This window comes from Lygodium microphyllum, chromosome 28, assembly GCF_053477565.2.
Source record: "Lygodium microphyllum isolate KBCC chromosome 28, Lygodium_microphyllum_v1.1.10, whole genome shotgun sequence".
Taxonomy (NCBI): Eukaryota; Viridiplantae; Streptophyta; class Polypodiopsida; order Schizaeales; family Lygodiaceae; genus Lygodium; species Lygodium microphyllum.
In genome coordinates, this window is record NC_141162.1 from 89,587,572 (window position 1) to 89,600,804 (window position 13,233).

The 13,233-nt window shown below is 39.4% G+C and overlaps 1 protein-coding gene across 1 annotated transcript; it reads left to right on the plus strand.

Moving 5' to 3' along the window:
• Nucleotides 1-9,062: 9,062 nt before the first annotated feature.
• Nucleotides 9,063-12,259, plus strand: LOC148011740 (uncharacterized). The gene is made up of 2 exons (XM_087670800.1): nt 9,063-9,236; nt 10,591-12,259. Exon 2 carries the CDS (start codon nt 10,662-10,664, stop codon nt 12,009-12,011), a length of 1,350 nt encoding a protein of 449 aa, XP_087526926.1. The 5' UTR covers nt 9,063-9,236; nt 10,591-10,661; the 3' UTR covers nt 12,012-12,259.
• The last annotated feature ends 974 nt before the right edge of the window (nt 12,260-13,233 follow it).

Here is a 13,233-nt window from a genome sequence, read left to right on the forward strand (position 1 = left end):
GATAGAGAGGGATCTTCATGAAAAATACACAGAGGACACACACACACACACACACACATAGGGAAAGAAAGGGAGAGAGAAAGGAAGAGAGAGAAGGGAGAAGGAAGGGAGAGAGAGGGAGCTTCATTAAAAATAGAGAGAGGAAGAGGAAGAGGAAGAGGGAAATAGAGGGAGAGGAAGGGTGAGAGAGAGAAACAATGAGGGAGAGAGGGGGGAGAGATAAACACACACACACACAGGGAAAGGAAGGGAGAGGGAAGGGAAGAGAGAGAAGAAAGGGGGAGCGAAAGGAAGGGAGAGGGAGGGAGAGACAAATAGAGAGATGGAGGAAAAGAGAAAATGAGAGAGAGAGAGAGAGAGAGAGAGAGAGAGAGAGAGAGAGAGAGAGAGAGAGAGAGAGAGAGAGAGAGAGCTATAGAGAGATGGAAAGATATAGAAAAAGAGAGATTGAGGGAAAAAGAAAAAATAATGAGAGAGAGAGAGAGGGGAGGAAGAGAAATAGAGATGGAGGGAAAGAGTGAGATAAAGAGGAGGGAGACATTGCTTCCCCTTTCTTTGTTTTTTAAGTTTCTTATTTTCTCTCTTTACTTTTGTTTGTGGAGAGATGGATGGGAAATAAATAGAGAGAGAGGGGGACACAAATAGAGAGATGGAGGGAAAGATAAGAATAGAGAGAGAAAGAGAGAGAGAGAGAGAGAGAGAGCAATCGAGAAAAAGAAAATGGCCTATTTCAAAGATATGGCAGACTAGGAGTTGTCTCAGTCATCATCTGGTCATTCTGCATGATCTACATTAGTGTGCTTTGATGCTTCAATCTCCAATAGACAAAGTCGATGCTCTAGACTGGCCCTAGAGAGGAAAGCTCAAGGATGCCTCGCTCGACCGACAGAGGGGGTGGTTGTGGGGGGTGATGTGGAGATGCAGATGTTGTGACCCCATGGTCAATTGCTACTCCTCGCTCTTGTACCGATTCCAGAGAGGGTGGCTCATGTGGGTGTTGTGGAGGCATCAATGCAATGTCTCTGTCTCACCAGTCTAGTAGATACTTATCACCTCCGAGGTTTGTCACACCTATAGGGACGTCTACTCCCATGACTCCAAGTTTCGCTTAGCCATTCACACGTGACATCCTTATGGGTGCTACTCCGAGAGAGATACCACACTCGTAGGTATGTTAGATGGATAGGGGTCTCCTAGTTATGCTTAGAAGCGTGGTCATAGGTGGGAGAGGGCACACCTTAGATGTATCCCATCAGGGTAGAGATATCTCATGGATGAGAAAATAGATGCTGTGGTCATGGATGATAAGGGGAGGAGGGTGATGGCTCACATGAGAGAGTTGTGCCAACAAGTATTTAGACACAATGTTTTATACCATTGGAAAAACATACTAGAGGGGAGTAAGGACTATGTGATAGCATCCTTGCATGAGGAGTTCTCGATACCTATGATGACAGAGAGGTTTTCCACAGGATGGATGATGGATTGTATGAGTGTATACATGCCACATATATGATCAGATACATGCAAGGCAATCAAGAGTGGCATTTCAAAGCCCAAGTGGTTAGACACAAGGGATTAGCGAAGACTCAAGGAGGAGGCCACAAACTCTCCAAGACAATGGCAGCAATAGCTAGAGGCAGTGAGGACACAATTGGAGGCAGGGGTCATGCATCATATGGGGAGTGGCGGTTGCAGAACTTATTTGGAAGATTTTGTAAGTTTTCTCTTGGTTATTCTCACTTTCTTATTTGTACTACCACTTGTACTAATAACCTTATTTCTAACAATACTACTGTTTTCTTTGTAGCACTCCATCACAAACCGTGATCCTACAGGTTTGGAGACTCAGTATACATAGAGACACGGTCTCACTACACTCACTAATAGATTGTATGCGCTCGATGGCCCAGTAAGTCATGCCTCTTTCTTGTTTTTAGTCATTAGGTTTTTTGTGATGCATTATGCATTGTGGATGAATCTTTGGTTATTTAAATTGCAAAGTCCATTTGACACTCCATTGCATCAAATAGACGACGAGCTCTAGGATGGCGAAGAGTTGTAGCAATTGGTTGGATTCGTGGAGCGCACATCCTTTTCTTTTCTAGCCTTGTGATCCATGCAAACTCTTTCCATGTAGCACTCCTTGGATGTTTTTCTCATCCTTTGTATGGACTCGCATTTTGCAATATTTATAGTTACATTTCCCTATTTGTTCTGGACTCTCCTCTCTCTTGTTCCATGTAGTTTTATGAGTTGTCATCATCAATCTTGTACTTATTTGAATATTGAATCAATGACTCTTTTTTTTCATTATCTCATGACACAGGTGTCTCAATCACGATTGTATACTCAATTTATAATTGCTTTATGAAACATTGTTCAGTACATGGTACTAGAAGGTGACACGACAACATGCTGCCCTACTAGCTATTTTTTTTCTCTCTGTAATTGTTGTTATTAGTGTCGCTAATTTACTGACATGTCGCTATTAGCATCAGTACATGCGTCATAAAGCATCACTATTTGCATCCCTATTTTCATTACAAAAGTGATGCTAATAGCGATGGATCTATAGTAGAGATGTCTATACTACATATGGGGGTAGTTTTTTATATGAATATTTTCATTACTTTAGACGTCACTATGTGGCTTATATCTTGTAGTATTATAAGATTTTATTTATTTATTTATTTATTTTTACATGTATATATATGTACATGTGTATGTATATACCAAGCTATAATAACACACACACACACACACACACACACACAGAGTATTTCAAACTATACTTAAAGAGAGATTGAGAGGGGGAGCTATATTATTTTAACAAATAATTCACACAAAATAACTTGCAATTTCTAAAAGTGACAAAACTATAAAAAACCTAAATGCATGCAACCTTTTACATGCATTTACAATAACATGCACCAAGTATACTTAGAAACAGCCAAAGAGAGAGAGAGAGAGAGAGAGAAAGAGCTTATTTCGATCAAAAATTTAAACCAAAAACTTGAAACTCGTAAAAAAGCAAGAATATTACAGACCAAAAAACTAGCACCAAGTGAATAACTAGTCCCAATAGTCATGGGCAATCAAGATAAATTGCAGAGAAGAACTATCAATGAAAAAATACCTAATGGCCCAATCTTGAGGGTCTAACAACTATGTTGTTATTACAAACATGGGATGCACACTATTAGAAACCACCGATGATACACTACCCATTCTCATAGTGATAGGATTGAGACATCCCTGTTGTACCCTTAAGCTAGTAATCTCAACCTTGGGCCTATCAATTTAACATAGGTTATGACTGAAATGGCATGGTATAGTTTGTGGTCGTGGAAGGTTCCAATGAAGACAAGGAAGAATACAAGATTGTAGGAGGCGAAAAGGGTTCCCACCCTATTTAGATTTGGACAACCTAACTAGGCTCTACAAGGATGCCTTGAGGAGTTGTATTCAACAACCCCTTTGGCATCTACGTCTATAGCTCTATCATTCTTGATGACCATGTATGTGTTGACATCAAGCTTACCACCTCCCAATGTCCAGCACATCGCATCCAACACCACCTCCAACATCGTTCTTGCTTGCCTCCAGATTGTGAATTTTCCTTTCAAAGAAGGTGTATGAAGCACAAGCCTCCTATGAAGAAAAGAAAATTCTTGGTGCATCAAGAATGGCATCCAATATCCTCATTAAAAGTGTTACATATGGAGTGGGATTTAGCTAGCACTTTGAGAGTACGTGCTATTAAAGCTCTTGGGTGTGAACTACTTACCTATCTTTCATTCATGAGTCACCCTTCGAAGGGGGATAACTTGACTTCTCAAAGGAAGGGACGGAGATCACCATGCTCATTTTCAAGGTTCTAGCAGAGGCGAACTCACTCATTCAATCACTTAAACTCCAAGTAGAAAGACCCATACTAGGCTCTTGATGGCAAGGGAGTGGACCTTCATTCAAGAATTCATAACCAATAATGCTACTACATCCTTGAGGTTATCCTCCTCCAATATATGACAAAAGTCACAACTGAGGAAGTGCTAATGTGGAGTGGCAACAAACATGATGTCCGATAGGCATTTGAAATCCTTCCTCAAGTTTGTATCATTCCATCAAATTCAAAATGTCTGTCAAATTTGAAATATCTTGTTGAAATTGAAATTTCCATTGATTTCAAAATAGTTTGTCAAGTTCAAAAAGCTAAATCGACACCTATATTTTTTTTGCAAAATCATGTTTAAATTATGGTGCTAGAGTCAGCGCTAAAGGCACATGTAATATAAGACAAAGGGTTGAATCCAATAAGCTAACAAAGGGAAGAGCAGCATAGCTGAAAGGCTATGAAACATTCTACTTGCTTCACTATCAAATCAATCAAGACTCAAGTTTTGTGTTCATCATGATTCTCTACTTGTTCTTCTTATTTTCCCCATAGCTCATCTTATCTTCTTGCTCAACCATGGTTCACAATATGGTATCAGAGCCTCTTTTCTCAAGGCTATGTGGTAGAGAGGCATCCATTGCTACACACGAATGCTAAAGCTCCGCACAAAGGCTCAAGACAAGGAGGTGTTGCTCATAAAGGCTAAAGCTTGGCATGAAGGCTTGCAAAGGGGGTGGACTCCAATTGAAATGAAGAGGTTGTTATTCAAGGAATAGGTATATCTCCTTCATTGTGCTCATTAACATACTCAACTCCATTTTGAAGGTCGTCATTGTGAAAGAAGGAGAAGGCTTGCAGTCATTTGATGGATGGTTCAAGCCCAAATCAATTGGCATTTATTGGAGGCTACTACCAAGCAAGGAGGCTTCTTAAACCCTCTACTTCATGGGGCTACCTAAGGGATTTGCTTTAGGAAAAAGCTAAGGGCCTACTTTCCAAAGAAGCTAGGGGGTAGCTTGTCCCATAAGATCAAGGCCTTCTTTTGTGCATGTCAAATAAAGGGAAGAGAAATAAGAGTCTATTGTTGATAGTAGTTGAGCTTAATGCTCACTATTCGATCATCTATTGCCTAACAATGTTTGCCATGAAGACATTGTTTAAAAATGGTACAAGATAAGGTTCTTTCTTTCCTCCTTAAACCTTTAATCTAAGGTTTTTAAAAACCCTCTTTTTTAATCCTATTCACACTGAACTAACTTATTCTCACCAAACCAGTTTGACATAAAGTTTCAAATCTATGTTCACACTATCTGTGCTCACAAAGTGGTTTAAAATAGAGCTATATTCACACTTGAGCCTTATTAGAACTAGTTTGTTCAATTATCAAGGCTAATCTTGTGTCTTCAAACCAAAAATATGATTGTAAAAACCCCAAAGTGATGCTTCCAAACAAGTACTTTATTGGTCAATCTTCATGATTTAAAAAAAGTCCCTAAAATTGAATCCTTGTAACCAGGATTAGACAATGCCATTAACCAAAAACGTCAAACAGCACCAAGGACAAACATAAAGCTGTAATTTGCACCATTGGCACCACATAATGTAGCCAAGGGGACCAAAAGAATCCAAAAATTTGAGTTGCATTGCCTACACTCTAGTTGACAATGCATGAGCTGGAGGCCTTGTAGTCATTCAAGGGGGGAAGTCCCATGATAACATGAGTGTTGACTCTCACATATAGTGAGAGAAGTGAGTGTCAAACCATTCTCTCTCTCTCTCTCTCTCTCTCTCTCTCTCTTTGGGGCTAAAAAATGCCATTACTTTATAAAAAAGCAATCCTTGTGCTCTTTTTTTCATCCCCCTTCTCTGCCTTTCATAGCCAGCATCTCTACATGCCCCAATGGATCTAATGTTGCCCCCTCTCCCTATGTCTCTCTCTCTCGCTTTCACACATGGCATCTCTATGTGCTATGTCTATATTTCTACCATGGCATCATTCTTGGTTGGCATGTAGTGCTCCAATTGATCTAACGCAATCCCCCCTTCTCCCTATATCTCTCTCTCACCCTTTCACACATGCCATCTCTATGTACTATGTCTATCTTTTTGCCATGTCACCATTGTTGGTTGGCCCGCATTGTTGGACTTGACATAGTCCTCATTCTCCCTATGTCTCTCTCTTGCCCTTCCAAACATGTGTTCTTTGCATGCTATGCCTCTCTCCACCTTTCTTCTATGGTATCATTGTTGGCCTATATTGTTGACAAATCTAATGTATTTAGGGATGCCTTTAGCTTGTTGCTATCCTATGCCCTAGTGTCTACGGTCAGTTGTTGACACTAGTTTTGTGGCAATAGTGGGGCCATGTGAAGGCAGTTCCAATTCATGCCATCATCGGACTAATTGGAGGATTCTTATTTTCTTTCACTTAAAATGAAGATTTTTAAGTCTAATATAGCTAATACAGTTGATGTTCTGACTTTGAATGTATTCTCGCTATGATTGTAGGGATGTAGACATAGTGCAAGTGAAGATTAGGAGCATGATGGCCAAGGGTGAGTGGGCAAGTATGGCCGAAGGTGTGTCTTTTTACTCCTCAAGTTCAAAATTTCATGATCCAGAATGAAGCCGAACAAGTTACTATGCAGGTTTCAAAAGAAAGAATATTCCTACATTCTATGCTCATGGTGATGGCTCTAATAGGTAGCTCATAATAATCTTATCTTATCTTTAGAGCTTGTAAATGATCCTTTCTAAACCATTAACAACTTCAGTTCAACTTGCATCCTATTAAAAGGTTGTGATTATTATGATTGGGAGTTTTGCTCAACTTTCCAACATTTTCATCACTTTTTTTAATTAAAAAGTATGCTTTTGGTCTATTTTCACGAACTTCTTTTTGCACATTCTCTTTCCTTTTAAAAGGACACAAAAAAGGATTTGCCACTCTCCTCCACATGGGAGGTATCTATGGAACGTGTTTTTCGAAAAACTTATTTTCAAGGAGGAAATGTTTGGGAATTTCATGAGTTCCTCATATTTGTAATCTTCTTTTTTTCCATAAAAATTATATGATGATAAATGAGTACATTGACACTCTATTTTTAGGATTTGTTTTTCGAACATCTTAATTTGTTTAAGAAAAATGGTAGTCATATAGGAGGTATTTATTAAATGTTTTTCTTTTATTAAGACTATATATTTTCAATTTTAAATGTTTGAAAAGAATATCTAGTTTGGGAGCACATTTATGCGTTCCACGTAGGATTGGTTTCGGTTGTGAGATTGGTGCATCATAAGATAGTATATAGATATATATGAATTGTGCGAATTTCAAAAGAAGTGTTCGAATTAAATAAGGACATTTAAAAGCTCAAAGTTTACAATTTATTTAGCTTTAAAAATGACGACGATATGTAGTCTATGTACTGTGCAAATTGCCTGACATATGGCCTCACTTTTTGTTGACTGAGAATGTAGTGTAAATCAACTAAGTCCTGGTCAATGGGCTGAGTCCCCCTCCACTATACAAACTCTTCATTACTTTTTGCAATACATTTAATGCTTTAATTGAAGAAGAAAAATCCCTCCAAAATTTTAACTAGACAGTTTTTTTCTTACCTAGTGTTAATGAAAAACCGATGTCTAATATAAAACCAATTGTAAACAATGTTAAAACCATTCACAAACTTAAAGAAGAGCTTGCAAAACCTTAAACTTCAGAAAATTTCCAGTTTTTTTTAAAAAAATGTATGCAAAATTTTGAGTTAAAGGTTTTGGTATTTGCGAGATCAAAAATGTTTATTTTCACTGATACTAAGAAAAATATTTTTTGATTGGTGGTTCAATTGGTAGAGGTGGGGGGAGGTGACAGACATGTGTGTTTCAGAAGGACTCCGGATCGATTCCCGTCGTCTGCACGGCTCCGCAGCGGTCCATCCTTCTTGATGGTAGCAAAAAGCCACATAGCAAGCATTACTATATGAACACTCTCAAATTATGGGTACGCCTCAGAGGCATCATGCATGTCAAGACATGATGCACATATAATGCCAGGATCTTTAGTTAATGGTCCCACGTGATCGGCAGCTCCGCCACGTGGCATATTACACGTGGTAATTTTGAAATATTTGCGGAGGCAAGAAAATACAGGAGCCACAAAGCGCCCACGTGCGGGCCCCACCATCCCAAAAGGGCGCTGGCCGCGTGCGCCATGCAGCCTTTGCCACATAAACGTGCTCAGTTCTACGCCACACCAGCCCACAATAAAATCGTATAATTACGTATAATAACTATTTTCCGATATTTCAGCTTACAATGACATATTAAAAAATACATTATGATAATGCTAATGATGATATTATTTATGTTGATCATAATAATAAATAATAAACGATATATCTATGTCATTGTTAGACGATAATAACCATAGTCGAAAATCGTAATAATACATAAAAATCATATTTCCATATTACGGTCATTCATTTATTTCAGTTTACTTATTGGACGATAGTAATTACAAATAATCATAAATATTAGACAATAATGGCAATAATAATAAATAATAATAGCCGATAATCGCAACGATAACAGAAAATGGGCGATAATCGTAATAGCAATGAAGAATGGACGGCAATAATAATAATAATAATAATAATAATAAAGGCTGGTGCTGACATTTCCATGTTATTGTTAGATAGCAGTACTGATGTAATAAATGACGATAACGATAGTCATAATAATAATAACAAAGGTGGCTATCGACATTTCTATACTTTATGTGATTGTTAGACAATTAGGCGTAATTTTTGTTGATTGTAATGATGTTACCTCTGATATATTTCCACATTCATAATTTGGGCGATGATGACACGGAAATTCTATACATGGGTTTATGACTGTGATTTAAGACTATCAAATAATTAAGTGCAAAGAAATCCGAAACCATAGAATCAAAAATATTGGAGACAGATCCAAAAAAAAAAATCATTTTTTAGTGATTATATTATAATTTACGACTATTAAAGAAATGAGATGCAAAGAAATCCCAGTAATTATCATCATATATTTGCATGAAATCCAAAGAAACAAGGATTATCATTAATATTATTTTGAATAAATAATGTGTAGGGCGGATAAAAATGTGCTTGGCGGACATATAAACACTGGGTTTTGTCAGGAACCGGCTTGATTAGTTTCCTATCTTGCAGGCCGCAGAGGCCTCTCTCTCTCTCTCTCTCTCTCTCTCTCTCTCTCTCTCGTGGGCTTGCGTTTGATCACTCCTGCAAGCCAAATTCAGCTCCCAACCGTCACGAAATCCAATCTTCGGAAGCCTCAGGTAAGCTTTCCGATTGATTCTGTCAAAGCTAGCAATGGATTTTAAGTCGAGTGTAGCTGTCTGTTTTATACCGCACCTTCAGTTATTCTTGTGAACAGGAATAGCAGTAATTGCAACAAGCAGCCCCCATCCCCCCCGCCCAATACTACTGGTAACAGCAGTGTAATTTGCGTTTCTTTAGCTTACTGCAACTGAAGTTCTTGATTCAGTTTTGAGATGAATAGGCGGTTGTAGCAGTGTACTTCACTGTAATTTGCGTTTCTTTTGCACAGAAGCCAATGCAGTTTGAAGTTCTTCATTCAGTTTAGAGATGAATAAGCAGTAATAGCAGTGCAATTGAAGCTCTTGATTCCGTTTAGAGATGAATAAGCAGTATAATTTTGGAGTCTTTTTGATTCCGTTCAAGTAATCAAGTTACAGGACATTGAGACTTTGATAGATTACATATGCACACAAGGCAATTTTCCCATGACAATGACTATATACTGTGACAGGACATTGAGACTTTTATAGATTACATACTATGCACACAAGGCAATTTCCCCATGAATGACTATATACTGTGACAGCATCATGAGCATCTGCAAGGGAACTACTGCATGCCTGCAAGAATATAGCCGCAGATGAAGTTTTAGACGAATTCCCACTTTAATTCCCACATTGTGAATGGCAACAACATCATGAACTTCTGCTCGGGAGGCAGGACCCTGCACCCAATGGCACCCAGCCAGGTGTGTGGTGCATCCTGAGCAGAAGCTCATGGTGTTGAACATTATAGGGAAAAGCAAGAAAAAAGCACCTTCTCCCACATGGGAAAATGTGAAAAACTTCCTGTGTAGATATGTCCTGAGCTCCTGCAAGGAACCTACTACATACCTGCACACAAGATACTACGTACCCAGCTTGCTGCAGGTATGTACCTGCACAAGCTCAATCGTCCCTCCAAGAAGCTAAATTTGTGGTTGCTCCCTTCAGAAGCTCATGATAATGACAGTATCATAGGGGCGTACAAGGGAGCTCCTGCCATGGGAATCACATAATTTATTTTCCCACATTGATGGAACTTGATAAACTTCTTTTGTTAGTGGTGCTATCATCTACCTTGATTTTTCTGATTACTGATCAAGCCAGAGATTGATGCAAATACAGTCATCTTTTCTGATTTAGTGCTTAATCTAGAATGAGGCACAATGTTATGTATTAATTGCTTAGGTCATTGCATAAGTTCCTAGAAATTGATTCTCTCAACAGTTTATTTCTGAAATTGGACCTTGTTTACGTGGCGTCCCACGCACAAAAGGGCAAATTTTGCATCATTCTTTCGAGTTGTCCTCCTAATTGTCTTTTCTTGCAGGTGACAAGTGTGTTAAAGCAGGCATCAGTCGTATTCAACAAGTGCAGGAAGGAGAAGATCAGACGGTAAAGATGGGTTGTGTATCATCCAAAGCCATGGAAAGGCAACATGCCATGGAAAGGCAAGCTGATTATGGGCGGGTACTGCACTCTGCTCTTGATCCAGTATCCAGGAGTATATCCATGCCAGCACTATCCAATCCCCATCATAACTTGCAGGACGTCCACTTAGTGCCTCTTTCATCGTCACAGCACACCTATGGGGTTAGCATGAGTCCAGATGTGGAAGAAGCAGGGGCAGGGACAGGGGTAGGGTCCCTTAGTAGAGAAGACTCCATGATCAGCATGCTCAGAAAACTTCATTCTTTAGATGGGGGGTCTGACCAAGAACAGCCTAAATCATGGGCAGAAGTCAGTAGCATCCTAGAGGATCTCAGGCCTGGCATTGAGAAGCACATCAATTCAAAGACCATCAACACTGTTGGGGAGATGGATGTTCGAGCCTCCAAAAGTATGTCCTATGCGAGAGGAGGAGATTGTACCATGGCAGGCAATGGTGGACAGATTCTGTTTAGTGCACAAAATGGTTTTGCTGCTGATGGGGATAGCTTGAGCGTTAGGAAGAGTAAGTTCAGTTTCTTTAGCAGGCTTAGGAGAAGGAGATCAGCCGCAAAGACAGGTCCAGGCAGCCTGAATGGTCACACACGGTCGCACTGTCCTGCTGTCCTCACTCCACAGGGATCCCTTCTCGATTCAGACCTGGAGTCTTACAAGAATGCTTTGAAGGGTCTTACACAAGAGGAGTGGAATGCAATCCAGAGCTCCAGTGCTAAAACAGGCATATCTACCGAGGCCCCTTCCTCAGAATCAAAAGCTCCATCAACAGCAGGGTTGATGAAAACAAAGAACAGGGAGACCATGATGAAAAAGAAAGAGGATCCTTTGGAGCGGTATGAGAAGAAGTGTCCTCAGGGGGGAGAGAAAACAGTTGTACTGTACACAACTAGCTTGAGAGGAATAAGGAAAACCTTTGAGGATTGCAACAGTGTCCGCAACTTGCTTCAGAGCTTCTGTGTAAACATAGATGAAAGGGACATCTCAATGCATCAAGACTTCAGGAATGAGCTGAAAGAGCTGATGGGTGGTGGGCTAGTGGTCGTACCCAGGCTATTTGTGAAGGGGAGATACATAGGGGGGGCTGAAGAAGTGTTACAGCTCCATGAAGAGGGACAGCTTGCTCCGCTCTTGGAGAGCTTGCCACGAGTTCAAGGGGGAGCTCAGATGTGTGATGGATGCGGTGGAGTTCGATTTGTACCATGTTTTGAGTGCAGTGGAAGCAGAAAAGTCATCATAGAAGAGGAGGTAGTCAAATGCCCTCATTGTAATGAGAATGGCTTGATTCAGTGCCCAATTTGCTGCTAGAAGAATGGGATCTATCCATCAAACACAGCTGTGTTACTTCATGTACATATCCAACAGTCCCATTGCAGGTGTACTATCAGCAATCTATTGATTAAATTTTTTGCTATTATGTTTCCAGGATAGCACCTGGTCTTTCAGAAACCCTACTTGTGGCTAATCAAGGATTTGGTTATGCTTCTGGTTGACAGGTCATTCTCCAAGCTTGACTGATAGCAAGCTTTAATTGATTATTATTTCCTTTGTTTTTACTTTCTGTGTCTGATACTTGATATTTAGATATGACAATTATACATCAGGAGTAAGTTTTTACTCCCTTTTTTTTTGTGAAGATCAACTTGACAAACTTCCCAGTCACTTTATTAGTATTACCCATACCCATAAGGGCATGCTATTGTCATTGTTGATGTGCATCATTGGGTAGAGCTGAGAGAAGTGACACTACTTCCAAGTCAAATCACTATGGTGCATGTGGATGTGGTTGAAGAGATTGCACACACCAGTCAACTTGTTTATGGCTTTGCAAGAAGCAAATCAATATAAGCGTATTTTGATCTATGCTTATTTCAGGCCTTGTAATTGTATAGGTAGAAGAATCATTGCATGGGCATTTAATTTGTTAGCCTTATTTGTGATAAGAAGGGTGTTCTATTGTAATTGAGGAGGGGCACGCTCTTGGTTTTGACTGATTGAACCAAAGATACACTAGGACATGTGAGGCTCTCTCTCTCTCTCTCTCTCTCTCTCTCTCATATATTAGAGGACTATGAGAGACGTGTGCCAGTTTTAAGACATTGATTGAAGTTTGGGTGATCAACCAATCATGATGCATAACTAAATCTAGGTAGATTTTGCAAATTTAGAGTGAATTATATAAGAATATAGGGCAAAGTGTACTTGCAAGAATGCACGGGAGGCTTAATTGCCCCCTTATCATCCATACATTTATATATCTATATACCTACCTACAATGAATTAATTTAGCTACCAAGATTTCTAGGATGATGGGTTTAAGGCTAAGCTTTGACATATGTCAAAAACTTTTGGCATTTTTGCACGTGAATCACTTTTAAAAGATGATAGACCATGAGAAAGGTGAATAAAATTTATGAATTTTTCTAGAGTTTGTTGTTGGTATTACATGTGAGTTCTTATTTTACCTCAAGATGATGGCGGCGTTTTCACCATTTGTTGTATTACTTTTGTTCGTTCATAAAATGTTGGT